This window comes from Euleptes europaea, chromosome 6, assembly GCF_029931775.1.
Source record: "Euleptes europaea isolate rEulEur1 chromosome 6, rEulEur1.hap1, whole genome shotgun sequence".
In the NCBI taxonomy this organism is placed as follows: domain Eukaryota; kingdom Metazoa; phylum Chordata; class Lepidosauria; order Squamata; family Sphaerodactylidae; genus Euleptes; species Euleptes europaea.
Genome location: NC_079317.1, coordinates 86,391,582 through 86,413,021, shown reverse-complemented (window position 1 = coordinate 86,413,021; position 21,440 = coordinate 86,391,582). Strand labels below are relative to the sequence as shown.

The following is a 21,440-nucleotide window of genomic DNA, read 5'->3' as shown; positions in this document are numbered from 1 at the left end:
TGTAACATATTCTTCATCAGGCTGCCCTTGAAGACTCTTTGGAAATTTCAGGTTGATCTAAAACATGGAACTAGGATACATTCTAGTATCAAACTAGTAGGATACAAACAAGTATCATGGAATTCTAGTTGATCCTTTCCCAACAAAAACTGTATATAACATACCTACCAGAGTGTTCCTATGAAGCCAGTGTCATACCATCTACTTTGGGGCTTCTAATCGCTTTCTGGGTTCAGTAAAAGGTGCTGGCTTTAGAGCCCTAAATAGCTTAGGTCCACAGTAAATGAAGGACTGTCTTTACCCCTCAACCACCATGAGATCTAAGACTGGCCTAAGGAGCCTTCCGCTGAGAACCAGCTTGGCAGAGTTTCAGTTGATGGATCCTGAGGATGACTTTTACAGCTACTGTTCCCTAATTTTGAAATTCCTTGCTTCAGAAGTTGTGAACAGCTACTAAAGGCCTTTTGGATAGGTTTGAAGATGTGCCCTTTCCAGAGGGCCTTTGAGTTAGATTGATAAAAGGTGGTTTGACAGGCAGAAAGGCACTGCTGAAAACTGTTGTTGTTTTTTCTTATACTGACTTTTACTGTATTTAAATAGAACTCCTTTATTGACTATTTTATTGTCTTTTATTGAATTTTCTTATGCTGTAAACTGCCTCTGGAATGTTTTTAATTAAGGACAGTCTACAAATAAACTAAACTAGTATCAGGGAATTCTAGTTGATCCTTTCCCACCAAAAACTGTATATAACATTTCAGAATTCATAGCAGAAGCCCCAGTATTTCCAAAGTTCAAAATAATTTAATCAGAAACGTCTCTTACATTTCTAAGCCCCTTGAGTATTTTCTTAAGGTTTACCTTTAGAGACTAGATGTAGGATGCAAATGTGTGCAGCGGAAATGCTGCACTTATGAGCAGAAGGCCCTGGAAAACGTGTATTTGTATCTTCACAAGGGTAAAGCAGCTAAATATATTTTTTTTGAGCAGAATAAACAGTTGATGATGAAAAGGTTTCTTCTCCCCCTCCTCTTAAAACTATATACCCTGGGTCCACTTATGATAGGTTTACAAAATGTATTTGTGTGTAATGTCTAGTTTGTCTCTGACTATCACCATTCAGGTTTTAAACTAGTAATTATATTGTTTTATAGTAGGGTACAGTAGTAGCTAGGAGCCCCATGGTGCAGAGTGTTAAACTGCAGTACTGCAGTCAAAAGCTCTGCTCACGACCTGAGTTCGATCCCGACGGAAGTCGGTTTCAGGTAGCCGGCTCCAGGTTGACTCAGTCTTCCTTCCTTCCGAGGTCGGTCAAATGAGGACCCAGCTTGCTGGGGGTAAAGGGAAGATGACAGGGGAAGGCACTGGCAAACCACCCCTTAAACAAAGTCTGCCTAATAAACGCCGGGATGTGACGTCACCCCATGGGTCAGGAATGACCCGGTGCTTGCACAAGGGACCTTTACCTTTACAGTAGTAACAGAATAATAGTAATGATTACATATCTATGAGTTAAGAAAAAGTATTTGCAGAAACAAAGTCAGGCCAATCAATCACCTGTACGAGATCCAGCATGAATTTCATAATGAAGTAGGCTTGCCAACTGACTGGTGGGGGTGGGCAAAAGTCCACCAATCCACCAGGCTGCCTGCCGCCTTTCAGCTGGTCAGCGGGCGGAAGAAGGCCAGTGGAAGGGGCCCCCGCAATCAGTGCACACGTGATCTGTGCAACACGTCAACATTACTTCCGGGTTTACCTAAAAGCAACATGGGTGCTCTAGCAATTACCTCCAAAACTCTATGGAAACCATAGAGTTTGGGAGGTGATTGGTAGAGCATCCGCGTCACTTCTATGTAAACCTGGAAGTGACGGCGCATCGTGTGGGTCGCATGCATGCCCCGATCGCGGCCACCAGCTACACCCCAGCAAAGCTCCTGCTGCTGATGAGGACCAACCTGGCAACCCTATAATGAAGTGAAATATGCTTACTGAGTTTACTACACAAAGCTTTCACAAAGAAATTTGTATTTGAGAAAATATTGACCTGCTGTTTGAATGCCCATAGCAGGTCAAAAGAACTCCTGTGCAGTTATGAAAGCTTATTAACTGCTTATACTTCCATGATAGGCAGGCACACATTCACATAAGCAGTAATTTCATATGAACAGTCACAAGCCTGTCAGTAGCCCTACCTATCAAAGATACATGTAGACAGCCAACATGCCACAAGGTTCATAGACATTCAAGGCTGCCAATAATAGGGCTCCACTTCAAGATAACAAGGTATTCATTAAATCTTTGTAAATAAAGTACACCTGCATGCTTTGTCCATTTTGTAGGTTGTTATATTACAGGCCTATGAGAACATGTAATGAGAAACAGTGACCAGGACACATTTTTATTAACACGTTTCTTTGTAATGTTAAAGTTCTAGGAAATGTCTGACTGCATCACTCTAGTTCCTTGAAAATTAATTTGAACTGGGGAATTGCAACATTTCATAGATACCAGTACGTTAATGAATGAAGAAATGGGGTCAAACATACAAGGTCACCAGCCTGCCTGATTGAAGCAAAAAGTAAAACCATTGACAAGGCTGTGAAAGTGTTCTGTCAGTTCTCTTTTGGTTTTGCTTGTTAGATGTGACTGAACAACCAATTTCAGATCTTCACCGTCCCTCATCTGCAGAGAACCAAATTAAGGCAATTAAATCAAGAAAGTATTGCCAAATTTAGAGGCCACATATGAGTGTATACACAAGATGACAAGTAACTTTAAAATGAATTGCATGGCTTTCATTTCTAACTTGAAGGGAGGAAATTATTTTTACAAACCAAGAGCAGGCATATAAAAATTAGAGTGTGAACAGTCGTTTCACTAATTTGTCAGGTTCACTTATTTATTTTTTTAAGCTCAGCAAGCCTGTTACATGATAAAGGGAAAAGGTACAGCCAATGAGAAGGCAAGGATCGTGGACAAAAAATCATTACACATTAGATTTTTCACACTTATTTATCTCAGGCTCTGGTCAGATTCATTATTTCAAGAATATTGGCAACATTTCAGTATTACGTAGCACATAGATAATATATCACACCTAGAAACTACTTCAGCACACCATATAGAGAACGCTCCAGGTGGTAAAATGGCTTGCCTTAACCAGTGGCGTAAACAGGATCACAACCACTAGTATTTCCCAATTTCCTATTCATCAGAAAAACATCTGCCACATAGTATTCTGCTGACTGCCAAATGTCTGGACACAAGGAATTGCTCTTTTATATCAATTTGGTCAGTCTTCACTGATTTTTAGTTTGTTTTGAGCATTCGTAAGTCAATTACCTGCACGCTTCCTCTAGTGTAAAGATTTCAGAGTTAGCATTAAGTGTTAGAATTAAGTGCATGTTTCTTTAAAAACCTGGAAGCAGCATTCTGGTCCTTTTCTTGCTTCTGCTTTTAAGTTATTTAAAGGGTCACTTGTAAACACCATTCAAACATGCTTTGTATTAATATCACTACATGATTAAAGCTCATGTACAACCAGGAATGATCACATCAACCACGCAGAGTCGTTTCTATGCATTAACTCATTGAATCTTACTGTAATTTTTCTGATTTCACCAAGAACAATTAAAAATGTGAACAAGATCCAGCAATATTTATGTCTCTGATTATCCAAAGTTGTAATCAAAAATGTTCCCAGAAAATTTTAAACCCTAGGACTTGGGGAGGGCTGGGAGGGGGAAGCTTCACAGATTTCATAGCTATGATAGTCCCCAAAAATTATTTAACAGACAATAAAGCCAGAAGCATCTGTGTCAGATAATGCGTCATCTTCAGTATTAGCCACAAAAGCAATAATGAAAAATCCCACTCATGGCGCAACCCCATGTGCATGGGTTAATAACCTTATAGCAAAACAATGTTCTTAAAATAGCATACATATTTAAAAAAACCCAGCACCAAGGCTCATATTTAGATGCTTGATCAAAAGACTTCCGGAAAAGTGCTGCTTAGCAAGAAGAATTTTGAAAGAAATTTGAAACGCAAAAAAAATAATTTACAGCAAAATGAAAGTAGAGTATAACAATAATTACAAAGGACAATTAGAAACACTATGCAAGATTTTGAAGATCTCCTGCTATTACAACTGATCTCCAGCCGATAGAGATCAGTTCCCCTGGAGAAAATGCCTGCTTTGCAATTGGACTCTATGGCATTGAAGTCCCTCCCCTCCCCAAACCCCACCCTCCTCAGGCTCCACCCCAAAAACCTCCCGCCAGTGTCGAAGAGGGACCTGGCAATCCTAATATATATATGCACAAGCAAGGGAACCCACAAGGACTTGTACAGGGAATCTTATCTTCCCTTCTCCATTATTTCCCTTTCCCATTCCTGAAAGCCTCCATGGGCTTTCTTCTTGTCCTGCTTCCTTCTCTCCTTCTACCTCTTCAGCTTTCCCTCCTTCCCTCCTCCAGGCAACCCCTCCCTGGGAAAACTCTGGGCCATTCCAGAAGTCTGACTGGGCTGCACTCAGCTGCATGGTGATGGCTGTTGGGCCACGCCTTCTTATACAAGGGGAAACCAGCAAGAACTTGCTAGGGGCTGCTCACTTTCCCCTCCTCACTAGGGATGACAGCCTCCAGATAGGACTTGGTGATCCCCTGGAATTACCGGTAATCTCCAGACTACAGAGATCAGTTCCCCTGGAGAAAATGGATGCTTTGGAGAGTGGACTCCATGGCACTGTATCCCACTGAGATCCTGTCTTTCCCAGTCTTGATCCCCACATCTCCAAGAGTTTCCCAACCTGGATCTGGCAACTCTACCACCCCATTCCCCACCGGTGACAAGGGGGGACTTGGTAATCCTACCTCCCACACTATTTCCTCCTTTCTTTTTCCTTCTGGCAGCCCTCTCACCTTTTCTACTTCCTTCTCTCTTTTCCACCCACCAACCTACCTTTTATCTGCCTTCCAGGTTCAGCTACATTTATTATTTACTTCACTTATACCCCAACATTTCTCCACAGTGGGGACCCAAAGCAATTACTTCATTCTCCTCTCCTCCATTTTATCCTCACAACAAGCCTGTGAGGCAGGTTAGGCTGAGAATCTGTGACTGGCCTAAGGTTACCCCACAAGCTTCCACAGTAGAGTGGTAGGATCTGGGACTCCCAGATCCTAATCTGAAACTCAGATCACTACACCACACTGGCTATTATGAGGTGGCTGCTATTGAACAGAAGTAAGCGGCTGGTATAATAATAAATATACATAATAAAACTTTGCTAAAACGATGCATGCAAAACAACAAAATAATAGCTAAAAATTGTGGTGGTGTCCCAATCGGACAATGGGGCCTAGCGACCATTAAAATCAACTTGAAGGATCTATTCCCATATTGGCTCTTATTGGGCAGCCATATTGGCCCTTATTTTCTTTGCTGCCAGAGCATACAGGGCAGTCCTATAAGAGACAACCCCATTTGTATCTTTTAACAAAAATACTAGTTTTTCGGCTCTAGGACAGGTATTTAGGCCAGAAACCAACCCGGCAAGAAATTTAGCCCTGGGTTCCACATATAGAGGGCATTCAAATAAGTAGTGGTATAAATCCTCTACAGCAGATGTTCCACAGATGCAAAAACTTTGGTCTTTTGGAATTCGGCAATAACGCCCGGACAGTACAGTCATGAAAGTTGTGTAGTAGTAAGTGGTCCGGTGGTTGCTGCTAGGCCTGGCCTAAAACAAACCTGGAAAGGGCCCTGCCCCTTCCTTCTGCCTCTTCCTGATAGAAACCAATATTGTTGTGATTTTCTAACAATGGCCATTGAGGGCTTTCTTCTCTGAAAGCTGCAGATGCTACTTTTTTATCATTTGGGGTTTTTAACTCCCCACTGTATTTTTTTGAGATTTCAGATTTTTCTGCAAACGGGGCTTTTCTCAGGTTTGGAGAAAGTTCTGTCTTGTCTGTCCATGGCCCAGTCACCTCATTTAAGTATCCACAGATTGGGCCACATTGAGAATGAGATATATTAATTGATGAGGAATAACAACCTTCTTTCTTCTTTGGAGAAGTTGTCTATTCCCATAAATGAGATGAACTGTAAAAGAGTACTACACTTCAACAGGGAGCCTACTGGCTCAGGCCCCAAACTCCACATAACCACCATGATATATGCAAAGGGAACATATGCACAATTTATTACCCTGGGGAAATATTGCAGACAGTTGATGTATAAGCTCCATATAGAAACACCACATGAACATGTTTCATTTCTGCATGTAAATGACAGAATGAACAGGGCGCTTGCAAATTCCTCCTGACAAAACCATTGATTTGAAGCACATTATGCATACCAGTATTATTTCACTGTAGTGAAGTGCTGCTCCAAACTAATTTTTTTTCCTAGGTGGTGCATTTGTCCTACAAGCTCATAAATTATCTTTAATCAATAGAAACATGTTGGCTTTCATACCTTCTAGGAAAACTTAAAGGATTATAACCTCTCCATTTATCTCACCAGGAACTTCCACTAAAATCGTAGCAGGTAAAACAGCACTGAGAATGTAGGCTCTTATCTAGGGTCTGACCTAAGCCACAAATGCACTAGGTATCCTTAAGCAAGCCTCTTTCGGATCAGCCTTATTCCCATCAGCCTTCAGCAATACAGGAACAACAAGCCTGTTTCTCTTAACAGAACTGTTGCAAAGATTACTGAGAAAACGTGAGAAGAAAGTGTACAGAAAGAGCTGTACATTTTTTCTCCTTGTTTCTTTTTGTAGCATAAAAATTAATTATAAAGGAAATAACAAGAAGTAGCCACTAGTTTCAAACACTGCATACACTTTTGAGAGATGGAAGCTCTCTTTAGAAGGATTTTCTTAGCATTGGCGGTCAAGCAGTTTAATTTATAAGACAACAGACTGAAACAGTTTCCTTGGATAGATAAATTATTAGGCCATTTCAAGCAGTATTCTGGAATGCTGCACCAGGCTATAAATATGCATGGGGTGACCTTATCTGAAACATTCCTCCTTATGGCTTTGTCAAAATCTTTAAGCTAGAAAAGAAAGGGAAAGTGGGAGACCAAAGAGAGGAAGGATTGTAGTGCATTTAATACACTGCCCAAGGGAGCAGGAAACTTGTATTTATTTATGGACTGGTCATAGACTTTCTGGTTTTTGTAAAATCACAATAGCCAAAGATTTTGAACTCAGGTGACTTCAATCATGGTCCTCAAAAATTTTTAAAAAGCAACTGGTAAGCAAATTCAGCCTCTAAAATAAGAGCTGGAAAAGGTTCATTTCACTGCAAGTTCTAGGACTATTTCCTTAAAGAAAAAGATACTTACTGAACTGACTACAAACAATGCATGTTGGGAACTCTGCCATGCTTAGGTTGCAAAACTAAACATGCTTACTAAGATATACCTCCAACTAAATGTTGTTACCCATATCTGTTAGGAATAGGGTTGCCAACCTCCAGGTACTAGCTGTGGATGTCCTGCTATTACAACTGATCTCCAGCTGATAGAGATCAGTTCACCTGGAGAAAATGGCCGGTTTGGCCATTGGACTCTATGACACTGAAGTCCCTCCCCTCCCCAAACCCCGCCCTCCTCAGGCTCTGTCCCAAAAACCTCTCGCCGGTTATGAAGAGGGACCTGGCAACCCTTGTTAGGAAGGCCAGCCTACAGAGAGCAGTTCTTCTGGAGAAAATTGATGCTTTGGAGGGTGGACTGTATGGGATTGTACCCCGCTGAGGTCCCTGTCCTCCCCAGGCTCCACCCCCAAATCATCAGGAGTTTCCCAACCTGGAGCAGGCCAACCTACCCGACCAACCCCCACGCAGGTGGCCTGGCAACCCTAATATTAGTATATATGTCAGTCCCGTAACATGCAAAGCATCTTCTATAAGTACAGGCTCAAACTGTGTTACCAGGAAATTTTTTGGGAACAATCAGTCTAGTCTATACATGGATCCCAGTCTGATACAGCACTCTGGTTAAGAAAGAAAAAGGAGAGAGAGAGAAAGAGAGAGAGAATCTCAAATGAAACATTCTTTATTCCCCTAATGAGATACAAAGCTAGGGAAATGCAACAGAAATGCAAGGGAAAGCAGTAGGGTTGCCAGGTCCCTCTTCGCCACCGGCGGGAGGTTTTAGGGGCAGAACCTGAGGAGGGAAGGGTTTGGGGAGGGGAGGGACTTCAGTGCCATACAGTCCAATTGCCAAAACAGCCATTTTTTCCAGGTGAATTGATCTCTATCGGCAGGAGATCAGTTGTAACAGCAGGAGATCTCCAGCTAGTACCTGGAGGTTAATAAGAAAAAAACAGCACTAGCTCCAAACTTATCAAATTACAAAAGTATAATCTAAACAAGGTGTATACAACACACTACCGCCAAAATACAAATACTCAGTACCGAGGGAATATAGCCAAACAATGTTAATGACAACTTGGTCTTCCTAATGCTGCATTGTCTGTTCAAGTACTACTACCATTGGCTGACGAAGCCTCACAGTGAAACGTGGTTTTTATCTAGAAAACACGTCCATACTCTTCCCGGAATCGAGGACATGTACAGACCTACAGACAACTATCAAGCTTTTTGCATTCGCATTTTTTCTTTTTATTTTCCAAAGCACTGCATTACTCTTCTCCAGCATTCCATCTGCGCACATGCCCATTTTCTTCCAGCTTTGACTTGCCCTCAGAAGAACCACTGCGCATGACTTGATCCTGCCTTACTGTTCTGCGCATGTCCACTGCGCGTTTCTCTGGCTGCACTTGCCAACTTTGGGAATTATAACTTCGGATTCGTTATTTATGATTTCACTTCAGCAAGTTGTCATTAACTTTGTTTGCCTGTATTCCCTCGGTACCGAGTATTCGTATTTTTGTGGTAGTGTGTGGTATACACCTTGTTTAGATTATACTTTTGTAATTTGATAAGTTTGGAGCTAGTGCTGTCTTTTTCTTATTGACTAGTCACCCTTACAGCGCTGTTTGTTTATAGTACCTGGAGGTTGGCAACCCTAGAAAGCAGAAACACAAAATAATATTGTAGTACAGCAACACAATCCTAGCAATGCTTCCCTTGGTTGCTTTTTAATGGGGGCTGAATGGGGGATCTAAAGGGAAATAAAGACGAGAATGAAAAATGTATGTGTTCTTGAACAGAAGAGTCTGTTACACCAAAGTGCAGGTAAGGGAATTCCCAGAGTGAAGAAAAAAATCTAAAACCAAAACAAACTATGAAATTGGGGATCCAAGAGAGGGATTCAGGGATTCATCAAAGGTGTGGAAATAAGTCAACTTGAAGCTAGGGAAGGAGGGTCTGCTACAGAACTACTGAACCAACTACAAAGCTGGAAGGCTTAAGATGCCCTATTTATATGTTTGGAAGAATGAGGTGCAAGAAGATGCACACCTAAGGGAAAGTGGAAGCCAAAAATGTGCAGAAAACAGGGTACAGCAGGGCAAATCAGGTGGGGTGACAGAGTTACCGGGGTGGTTGACTGGCTCGGGCTGTACAAGGCTGAGCAGCAGCTAGATGATGGCTTCTGGTTTTGGGATTGAATGACCAGGGTAGACGGTATATTGAGGAGGGTTCTATAGTCTCAGGCTGTTGTCTGGAAGGCTTGAGTCAATTACTTTTGGCCATGGGTGTGAGGGTGCTTCTGGAAGCTTTAGCGGGGGAGGCCTTCCAACGTGTTCTCCGGAGCATTCCAGCAAGTGGGCTACTCCCATGTGAGAGCATCTAGGGAAATTCCTGCTAGCTCAGGGGCCCCTACCTTGTTATTCAAGTGGATTATTTTATCCAGGCCTCTGGCTTAGGGTTGCCAGATCTGGGTTGGGAAATACTTGGAGATTTGGAGGGTGGAGTCTGAGGAGGGCAGGGTTTGGAGAGGGGAGGGACTTCAATGCCATGGAGTCCAATTGCCAAAGAAGCCATTTTCTCTAGGGGAACTGATTTCTATCACCTGGAAATCAGTTGTAATAGCAGGAGATTTCCAGTACCACCAGGAGGTTTGGAAATCAAACTAGTAGGCTAGTGCCCCTAAAGTAGGATTTACAACAAGGAGTAGGCACTTATGGAAAAGAAAAGAAACTACTGCTGCTTTAGCACATAGAGTCAATATAATGTAAGCACATAAACATGTAAACATGAACAGTGGTGGTAAGTAAGTACCTATACAACTTCCAATTGAATACAAGGTAAGTGCCAAAACAATCATTTGGTTCAGTGAAGTCCAAGGGTGCCGAAACAAGATATGTTTCTGGTATAGAGTCCTATTTCACATACGCTTTTTCGATACAGGCAATCCCACGGCATTCAGTCATAGTTCACAGAACATGTGTTCTAAAAATACATTCTTAATTATCCATATGGCACTTATATAGGGTGAGATACATAATAGTCATTATACAAAATACAAAATCTTATATACATACCCGGGAAACGAGGCTTGTAGGCTTTCAGTATTAGCGGATGGCGAATCTGCGTCATCTGCTAAGGTGCGTGTGTGCAGAAAATTTAAAGGGAAACACATATTACGCACAGCTGTGATATTCTAAGTATGTATGAATGATAAAGATGTAACAACAGGTAAGTATAATTCGTTCAAAAAGATGAATATTATGAAAAAATCACATCAGAAATAAACAAGTCCCAAAATACAGGTATTTTGCATCAAGCAATTGTTTATAGGAAACTGGATAGTTCAAAACTAGTATTCAATCCATTTGGAGAAAGCGTGTCAAAGTGGAATATGAATCTGGCCTCTTGTTGGGCCAGGATCCAGTCTATGTTTTGATTATGGAAAGGTTTTCCTCGGTATAACCAAACAACAAAAAATTGCATCTCATGGTCAGTATGTTTCATCTGTTTATAGTGAGCAATCAATGGAGCCTCTAAATTGTTGTTCCGCACACGCGACCTGTGTTTGCCTATTCTAAGTTTAACTGGACGTTTCGTCTTTCGGCAACGGATTATGTAAATTACCCATTTGCTGTTACAATTACTGAAGTGACTTAATTTAAACTTGAACCCAGTACGAGTGTCCTGGAATTCTTTGACAGGTAGCGCCTGCGCACAGGCGATACATTCTCCGCACCGGAAATGACCTACCGGCTGGGAACTCTGAGATGGGCGGAGAATGTCCGAGTGCACCAAACGATCCTTAAAGGACCATGTGCGACTTAATCCAAATCTAGGTGGTAAAGTGCAGCCCGGAATTTCACTGACCAAATGCCAGTGTCGTTTTATAATTTTTTGTATGTCCCCTGACAATGGGGGAAATTGTAAAGCGGCAGCAATACTAGAATGGGTGTTATTCCTATCGCGTTCCAATAATAAAGTTTGTCTCTCTGTGTGGTCTGCTTTAATTCTGGAATGTTGAATGACATTGTCTGGAAAACCTCTGGTTTGAAGAGTGTGGCATAAATGGTCTGCCTCTTTGTGGTCATCTGTATGGAATGTAGAATTCCGTTTTAACCGGAGGAATTGTCCATAGGGTAAATTCCTTTTGATATGAGTAGGGTGGTGAGACTGAAAATGTAATAGGGCTCCTTTGTCGGTAATTTTTTTTTAAATGGTTTGACTGCTAAAGTCTGTTCCTGTGTGACAAAAACAGACACATCAAGGAAATCAACTGTGTGAAAATCACAAGTGCTGGTTAATGTGATATGAGTATGGCGAGAATTAATCCAATTTAAAAACTCATGAAAGTTGGCCGCAGGGTAATAGACAAGAAAAATGTCAGAGGGTCTTTTGGGGTTTATAAATATAAGGGTCCCTGTCTGGGGGGGTCTTGTTTGAAATAGGTTTGAAGACAGTGTCTTGTTCGCAGAGAGCTGGCTTACAGTTCCCAGTTGGTTGCTTTCATTGGCATTTAAAGTCAAGGAGCACAAGTCATGGACGAGTTGGGGCTACAGCCCTGTGTATAGTGCTGCTATCCTGGAGTACATCACAGCTGAGGTTCTCGAGTTATCAGGAAATGCATCCAAAGACTTGAAAGTTAATTACTCCCCGTCGCTTGTGACTTGAAATCCAAGGTGATGAAGAACTCGATCCTGTTATCAAGGCAACAATTGCTGGTGGAGGTGTAATTCCACATACCCATAAATCTCTTATTGGAAAGAAAGAGCAACAGAATCCCTTTTTTTTGGACTCTTAAATGCTCAGTTGTCCAGTTCTGGTGGGTTCCCAGTGGACTGCATCTGTGAAACACAACTTTGCCTTTCTGTAACCTTGAAACTAGAGCTCATTGAGCTTTCTAACAAACTGAAATTCCTCATTTGAAGTCTTAACCTTATTTAAGTGTTACATGTCTTCACAAAAGTTGCTGCCTGTAGTGGTTCCTGGCTGTTTTCAGAAATGTTGGATTTTAATGAGATGCACGACTCCATTGCTGTAACAGGTTTTATTTCCAAATAAACACTCTTCCAATTGACCTATGTGGCTCACAATTTAAGCTTTCATTTATTTATTTTATTTTTATTTTATTTTGCTGAAAGTAGGACAGGCATTAGATATCTCACTCTGCCAGACTTATGAGGCCCCAATTTGATCTGCACAGACTTGTGTCTTAATTGAGCAGAATTGATGCCATCACTGGAAGAAAAGCAGAGATGGGCTCCTGTGGCCACAGCATTCCAGCTTAAGAATGACCTGCCACATCTTCATTCTTCAAGGTGACAGCACACACAAAAAAAAGTAGGCTGAAATTTAGACAACTGTGCCTTTGAATAGGCCAACTGGCAGCAATCCAAAAACTTCACACGCTAAAAGGCATTGCTGTACAAGGACCAGGAAAATCAAGCTTATAAACCCCAGATAATGTACAGAGACACACATTTGCATCTATGGTATTAGTGACAGAATACAAATGTTTAACAGACTTGTGAAGAAATTATACTCATTCAGTCCAGAGGTTCCACACCCGAAGATACTGATGCTGCCCTATGAGTGTGGAAACTGAAATTTGGATCACATCTAAAACTTCCATGCACAGAAATACAACCCCTCCTGCTCTTGCTTCAGCCCAAAATGCCCCCCAAAACACTGCTCCTGGGGGACAGGGGACCCCTAGGAGCAGCAAGAGGTAGGAGCTACTGGGCTCCTGTGAAAGAGAGGAATCAGAACAAAAATTGCCCACCTTGTGCACACTGAACTTTTCCACAGGATCCAAACCTCCTTTTCCAATATATATACTCCTGATCCCGATGTTTAACATCATATTTAACATAACTGGCAAATTGATGAGTTGTCTTTAGCTGAATAAAGCGCAAAGGGAAGTGAAGGGACAACAAGAAATCTGAGTCTGGTATGCTGAGCCAGGCAAAGAAGTTTCAGAAATTCTATATAATTTCTGTGTTGTGGACTGTGGCCATTAGTCACATCTCATTTTCAGAATTGAATCATAGAATCATGGAGTTGGAAGGGGCCATACAGGCCATCTAGTCCAACCCCCTGCTGAATGCAGGATCAGCCTAAAGCATTTCTGGTAAGTGTTCATCCAGCCACTGTTTGAAGTCTGCCAGTGAGGGGGAGCTCACCACCTCCCCAGGCAGCCGATTCCACTGCTGAACTACTCTTACTGTTTAAAAAAAAAAATCCTAATGTCCAGCCAGTAGCTTTCCACCTGTAATTTAAACCCATTATTGTGAGTCCTATCCTCTGCTGCCAACAGGCACAGTTCCCTGTCCTCCAATTTGTGACAGCCTTTCATATACTTAAAAGAGAGCAATCATGTCCCCCCTCAACCTTCTCTTTTCCAGACTGAACATTCCCAAGTCCCTCAGCCTTTCTTCGTAGGGCTTGATCTTCAGGCTCCTGATCATCCTTGTCACTCTCCTCTGCACCCGCTCCATTCTATTCACATCTGTTTTGAATTGGGGCCTCCAGAATTGCACACAGTACTCCAGATGTTCAGCAGGAACATGACATCTTGCAATGTGGATGTTATGCCTCTGTTGATACACCCCAAGACTGCATTAGCCTTTTGCCGCTGCATCACACTGAGGGCTCATATTTAGTTTACAGCCCACCCATTTTCTTTGAATGCTGATTTTCTGTAATTTGGGTAATGAGGTCTTTTTAGCACCATCTGATTTAATCCGAAAGTTGTAGTATAACAACAGCAACAACATTTTAAGTACTTAAAGTTCTTTTTGCATGCTTTACTTCAGTACTTCACAATAATCCCATAAGGAGTCTCTATTAGTGTTATTAGGTAAGAGGCAGTACAATTAAAGAAAATACCACAGAAGCAGAAGAGACACGAGAATGCAAAGAAAGGGTTTGAGATGTTTTTCATAATAATAATTCCTTGCAGTGTTTCTTTCAAAATTTGTCAATGAATCACTGGTTCACCATAAATCTCAGGAACAAATTGTAAAGAGAGCCATCAGTTACTGTGCTAAAATTTGTCTTCTCATGCATGCTTGCAATGTGAATGTTACTCAAGGTACGCCAAAAACTAGTCGCCTATAATGTTGACTATAGTGTATACCATATACATTTTAATAACTGAACTGGCAAGATTTTCCAGAAACATGGAATGACTGGAAATTAAGGGGCCCACTTCCCCCCCAATGGGAAACCAAAGCAGTTTATAACTTCATTCTCCCCTCCTCCCATTGTTATTAGTGACTAATTTGATAAAATGGTGTACTGAAATAATTGCATTATAGCACAGTATTATAGAATCAGACTGGAAATGGCATCCAGCCATTTTTCTTTGTTCACATAAAAGTTATATAAAAAATTAAATCAGATTTTACAAGAGAGCTGCTCCATGATCTCATTGTTCCTTACAAGCAAGTTGTACTGCAAGACACTGGAAATATTATGAAATTATATGGGCATAAGTGAACAGCTTTCATAATGGATTTTCTGTTACTCAAACCTCCGTTATCAAGGGTTTCTACTTTTCAGAATTCATTTTGTTCCCTTGCATAGTACAATGTAAATGGTGTTCACACATGCATTTATTTCTGGTACAGACTGCAAAGGCAGCTGTTTTACTAATTATGCTATTACAAAGAAGCACAATGTCTCTCAAAGGCAAAAGAATATCATTGCCAGCAACATTGCTCCTCTTTTCAACTACAGCTCTGTTAAAGATTTTTTTTCTCCTCCTTCTAGAAATTCCATAAATTTTTCCATTCTGGAAAGAAGCCATATTACAAATTAATCAAGTGTAAATAGGGAAGAGGGGTTCATATGTACTTTCATTTCCAAGTACTTTGTTGCCCAATGAAATTGATCGCTATTACATTGTTATATCTTAGAAACCCTTCGGGCCTGTTTGCCACAATGGGTTTGTTTTCTTTGTATTTGTTCAGATGTGCACAAATCCGGCAGTCCCATAGAAATACACTAGACAGGGATTCAATGCACAAGGGACTTTTGAAATCTACACTCTCTCCAGAAAAGGACAGAGAAACAAAACAACAAAAACGGTGATATTATTAACCAGGACAGGATGCACTGGCTCAGGAATTACCCTGCGCCACATTTTGCTGACCTGCGTGGGGGGTGGCTGGAGTGGGCGGCAGGGTAGAGTATCCAGCTCCCCAGGATCCGGGCGGGCACTCCTGGCAATGGCGGCGGCCGTCTGGGAAGCCTGCTGCATCTGCGCAGGCTTGCTAGCTAACTTTCCCGCCCGGCCGTTTGCTTCTTTGCAAGGGCCCTGATTCAAAGGGGGCCAATCAGGGAGGGCCAGCAGACGGTGGGCTTGTGGGCCTCACGTGGGTCCACCAGTCAGATATAAATGCAGCCCTCGCTCGCCTCAGTTTTTCGGCCCTCGCTCGCCTACCCACGCATTCAGCCTCCTGGCTTGTCCCACCCTCCCTGCCTTTACTTGGCATTGCAGTTTGTTCTATCTTGTTTTATTTCATGTCACAACTTATTGGCAGTGTTGCATGGGGCTGGATCCAGTTTGGGGGGAAGACAGCCGGCGTGCACCCTTTTCCCCACTCTGGGGATCCCAATAAGGGATTTTGGGGGAGGCCTGGCAGGAGACATGCCCAGATCGGGGGGCTGTCAGGGTGGCCTCCCTTCAAGTGGCAGGGGATTCACAGAGTGGCTCATGTCCAAGTGATATCTTGCATACTGCCATCCCAGGCTACTCCCTGCAGGTGGGCTGGGAGTAGGAGGTCCTCACAGGCTACTCTCCAGCAGGTGGGCTGAGAGTAGGAGGTACATCATTGGCTGGCAGTCGGGTCAGCCGATGCCCGGGATCCAACCCCTATGCTATGCCAATGCCCTTACGCTGTAACCAATAAAAGTTGTGGTCATTTTTATCCCAACAATGTGTCTGTGCTCTTATTTGCATGCTACAGTTTTGTTGTGGGGTTAGGTTCAGTGTAGCCAGCTCCGGCCACTCCCCAATTAAACGCTGGGTCGGCAAACAGAGAACCATATAAGAATTCTTACATATCTAAAACATGACTATATTGGGCTCAAACTTTTTTTTTCTCCTTGTAACACGGGGAAGATGGTTATATTGGCTCACAGGCAGCCCATTCCTGAAGAGGGGGGAAAAGCTCCTTAGGAGCCAGCATGACCCCGCACTGGCATAGGTGCCACTTTATAAGGTAGCACCTATGCCGGCACAGGGACAAACACACCAGCATCCTGGAGTCGCAGGCTCTCGCTGCCAGCGCAGCCACCCCAGCAGGGATTTTCTGGAAGGGAAAGCCCGCGCTGCCAAAGGGGGGGGGGTATTCTCAGGGGCAGAGCTGCCTTTGGACAGCTTCCTAACCTTGTTCACTCCGGGAATGCCCCCTTGAGCTGTGGCATGACTGTGCTACTTTTTCTGGTGGCACAGCCTTGCTTTGTACAATAGGCCATTTCCCCCTTTTTTGTTTTTTGTTTTTAAATTTTTAATCCTTTTTTTGTTTCTGTGGTGGCAGGGAAGCCTCTGAGGAGCTGGCACAGCTACGCCGCTCCCAGCTGCCACAGATCTACCCCCCCTTCAGGAATGGGCTCTTAGTCTTTGAATGCCCTTTAATTGGTGAAGATAGAGATGGGAAAACTTGTTGTTAGAGAAGGATGAGTTTATGAGTTTTTCCTTTCTTCTGTAGGATAAGGATCCGAATATTACTAATTCCTTGGCCTCTTATCTTTTAGTAATTCAGCATAAAATAATTTTTAAAAAAACCTTTTATAATTAGGGTAGATTTAGGAGGGGAAAGGGAGATTTTTAAAAAAATAGTGTGGTTAGGCTTAAGGCTATGGCCAATAAAGCCAGACCATGGAAGGGAGGGAGGGAGGGAGGGAGGGAGGGAGGGAGGGAGGAACCCAAATATGAAAAAATGGCACCTTAATACTCCAAAAATAAGCTTTTTTTCCCTAGGTTAATCTGGAAGTCTTCAAAACAGCTCTTTTTCCTGTATTGCCTGCCTTACAGGAAAGTAATCAAGCAGAGTGAAGAGCCCATACCTTATTTTTAAAACAAAAGCTTTAATTTACAGTACCAGACACAAAATTGCAAAAAGGCCACCAATTCCAGCACAAGTCCCTGAATTACGACTTTACTACCTCCAAAGTTCCAAAGCCTGATTCGTAGAATAGGGAGGAGCGTGAGTCATCAGCTATCCTAAAGCCGATGTTGAAAACTTGGTCTTGTTTTCCGTCAACAAACATCTATACACTGAATAAGTTTTGCCAACTCTCAAGGTTAGGGCTGTCAATTCGGTTCGGCCCGAACTGAAAATCAGCCGAATTTCCCTTGATTCGGCGGTTTTTAGTTCGGGACGAACCGAACTCAAAACTGGCGGGCAACCGGGGGGGCCGAATTCAGCGAGTTCGGGAGTTCACGAATAAATTCGGCCAATTCGGGGCCGTCAGTAAGCAGCATAACCTTCAGTAAGCAGCATTCTCCTCCCCCGGCCAATCGGTGGCCAAGCTGGGTCTTCTTCTGGCCAATCAGTCAGGATTGAGTACTGGAGGAATCAGCTGATGTGCGGCCGGCCGGGGAAAGAGAGAGAGAGAGGGAAATCCTCATGTGTGTGTGAGGGGGTGCTTGTGCACATTCGCGCCTTTCCGTGGCTGCAGGGGGCGCATTTTTTGGGGTACTGACCCCAAACTTTCAGGGGATATTCAGACAGGTTTTTTTAAGAGACCACCCAAGTTTTGTAAACATTTGGTCAGGGGGTCCCGAGATATGGGCTCCCCCCCTTTTTTCTTTCCATGGCTGCAGAGGGCGCATTTTTGGGTGTGCCGACCCCAAACTTTCAGTGGAGCATCAGACTAGGCTTCTTAAGATACCCCCCAAGTTTTGTAAACATTGGGTCAGGGCCCCCCGAGATATGGGCTCCACCCCTTTTTCCTCTCCCCCCTTTTCCATTTTCGTGGCTGCAGGGGGCGCTTTTTTGGGGGTGCAGCCGCCAAACTTTTGTCATAGCTTCAGAGAATCCCTCTTAAGAGACCACCCAAGTTTTGTAAAGATGGGTTCAGTGGGGGCTGAAATATTGGCTCCCCCCCCCTTTTCTCTTTCCATGGCTGCAGGGGGCGCATTTTTGGGTGTGCCGACCCCAGACTTTCAGCGGAGCTTCAGTCAAGGCTTTTTAAGATACCACCCAAGTTTTGTAAACATTGGGTCAGGGCCCCCCCGAGATATGGGCTTTCCCCTTTCCCCTATTGGGATGAATGGATCACCCTCGAGAGATGCATACGTATGGATCTTATATTGGATACAAATGGAATCATATTGGATTACCCAGCCTCCCAGCCCCTCCTGCTGGAACAGAAGACAGCCACAGTAAGACCCCTTTGGGGGCTTTAATCTATATTTTTTCTTTTCTGTGTGTGTGGGGGGGGGAAAGCAGAGTCTGTGTGTGTGTGTGGGGAGGGAGCAGTTTCTGTGGGTGGGGGGGGGAAGCCAAAGGGGGCTTTTGCCGGTTCTGCCTGGGGTGTGCGTTCCCCCTTCAGTCTCTCTCTCCCTGGTTTGAGGGGGGGCTTCATTTTTATTCTTCAGGTTTTTCCTCATTCATAAGATCAGTTAGGTTATTTTGATGCTTGCTCAAAACTGGTTTTCAAATGGTGACTTAAAGAATGCATCTGCCTGGTCCCAAGTCCAATGCAAAAGGAGAAATTCCACCCCCTCCTGCTCATTATGCATAGCTAGCTGCCTCTGTCCCTTTCCATGGTATGCAAACTCCCAGGCATCAGGTGTTGCTATGCACTGTTGCAAAGGTGTTGCATTGCGTGCTTGTGTTGCTTTGCAGTTGTATTGTTTTGCAAAATTCTTCACACCTGCCCCGCCCTTTGCATGTTTGCAAAGGGGTTGTTCTGCCATTGTGTTGCTTTGCAAAGTTCTTAGCACCTGCCCCGCCCTTGCTCTCATCAGCTGTTTGTCGGGCCTGGAGCTTTGTGCGTGGGCGGCAAGCTCTGCGGAGAGACACACATTAAGGGTGGGGGGGACCCCTTTCAGGGCCCATATCTCAGCCCCCCCTGACCCAATCTTTACAAAACTTGGGGAGTCTTTCAATATACGTCCTTTGAAGCTCTGCTGAAAGTTTGGGACCTCTAAGCCCAAAAATGCCCCCCCCAGAGCCGCGGAAAGGCGCGGTTGTGTTTTTAATGGCTTTATTCGGCCGAATTTTTTTTCCGAACTTTGAATTCCCGCGGAATTGAACGGATCCGAAGTGGGGGAGTTCGGACTTCGGCACGTACCGAAGCCACAAGGGCCAAATTCGGCCGAATCCGAACTGTACCGAATTTTTTTTTTTTTGACAGCCCTACTCAAGATTCCAGCTCAATAGAATTAATTATGTCTAGCACTCAATTACTGCATCTTCTCAAGGATTTGTAGGATGAATTATAAGTACATCAAATACAACTGCAGTTTCCTGCCAACTACCCAACCACTAAAAGTAGAGTTAACAAATATTTGATTCTTAAGCATGAATTTTATAAATGTTGATTTTGAAAAGTCAGCCTTTATAATGATAGCAGTCTATTATTTCTCCAAAATATCATTTCACTGTGTGCCTACATCCACAATGTAAAACATGGATGCCTCCATGTAACAACGGTTTCATGTACAACACTACTGTGTTCCTTTGCTACATTTCTTTCATCTGAAGACCAGATTCCCAAACATTCCATAGACATTACTTGGACTGTATTACAGCAGAAATTATTCTTCTTCTCTGTCTACTATTCCACTTTGGAAATTCCAAACATTTTGTTATAAGGAGAAATTTGGCCACCTCACTGTTCACCCCATAGTCTTAGAAGTATGGGGTATCAAATAAATGTTATAACTTTTTTAAAAACTAGCTGATAAATTCTATGGTGCATTTAATAATTGTGAAACATTGCAAATTATTTCACAAATAAATCCTTCAATTTATAGATTGACATCCCTTTCATGAACTCTGAATGCCCTCCAGTGAACATGTGACCTCCTGCATCTGTAGGAGACTCCATTCATGCCAACAGAGACCTCTGAACTATTTGTGGAAAAACATATATTCATAGATTGGTAGGGTTTCCAGGTCCCTCTTCGCCACCAGCGGGAGCCTGAGGAGGGTGGGGTTTGGGGAGGGGAGGGACTTCAATGCCATAGAGTCCAATTGCCAAAGAGCCATTTTCTCCAGGTGAACTGATCACTATTGGCTGGAGATCAGTTGTAATAGCAGGAGATCTCTAGCTAGTACCTGGAGGTTGGCAACCCTATAGATTGGCTCCCAGAATGGTAATACTATTCTGAGTGCATGAGTTTCTCTAAATATCCTTTTTGAGGTAAATCCCAGTAAAAACACAGACAAGTAACAGCACTAATTCTTGTTTTTTAAAAATTGCATTACTTACCGTTGAGCTGGGAAAGCTAGAAAGGCCATGCCTATCTCAGGTTGTGTACATGCGTCTCCGGAGACAAAAATCTAAAATGGAGGGGAAATAATTGAGATAATATAGATTGCTTTTCTACACAAAACATCACTTTATTTTCTCACAGCTTAAGATACAGATGTGATCCTCAGTGAACTGGTTTGAACAACATTCTGTCCCAGATGGAGTGAGGAGCTGTCTCTTTAAGAGAAGCTCATAAGAACTGGTTTCACTTACTTTTAAAATGTGTGTTTCAGTTGTTCAGCTAACAGACTTAAGGCCTTCCTCAAGGGCTTAGTAAATATGTCAAACTACAAATTCCGTCTCTATGTACCTTTTATGATCATAACGTAAAAGATGTAACAGAGAGATTTCTTTCAGCACCTCCAAAGCCACTAGCAATCTAAACAGTAGTATTATGTTAGAATGTTATCTCTCATCCTCTTCACAAAAAAAGGGGAGGAGCTGTGGCTCAGTGGTAGAACATCTGCTTGGCATGAAGAAGGTCCCAGGTTCAATCCCCGGCATCTAGGTGATGTGAAAGACCTCTACCTGAGATCTAGGTGATGTGAAAGACCTCTACCT

General features: G+C 43.0%; 1 protein-coding gene and 1 pseudogene across 1 annotated transcript in view; one reads left to right on the top strand and one right to left on the bottom strand.

Moving 5' to 3' along the window:
• Positions 1–20,882, bottom strand: part of INSC (INSC spindle orientation adaptor protein) — a 116,865-nt gene extending 95,983 nt beyond the window's left edge. The window contains exon 1 of the mRNA XM_056851051.1: positions 20,838–20,882. Within this exon, the coding sequence (XP_056707029.1) occupies positions 20,838–20,866 (29 nt within the window). The 5' untranslated portion in view covers positions 20,867–20,882. The remainder of the gene's footprint in view (positions 1–20,837) is intronic.
• Positions 10,592–12,186, top strand: LOC130478821 (histone H2A.Z-like; annotated as a pseudogene).
• Positions 20,883–21,440: the final 558 nt, after the last annotated feature.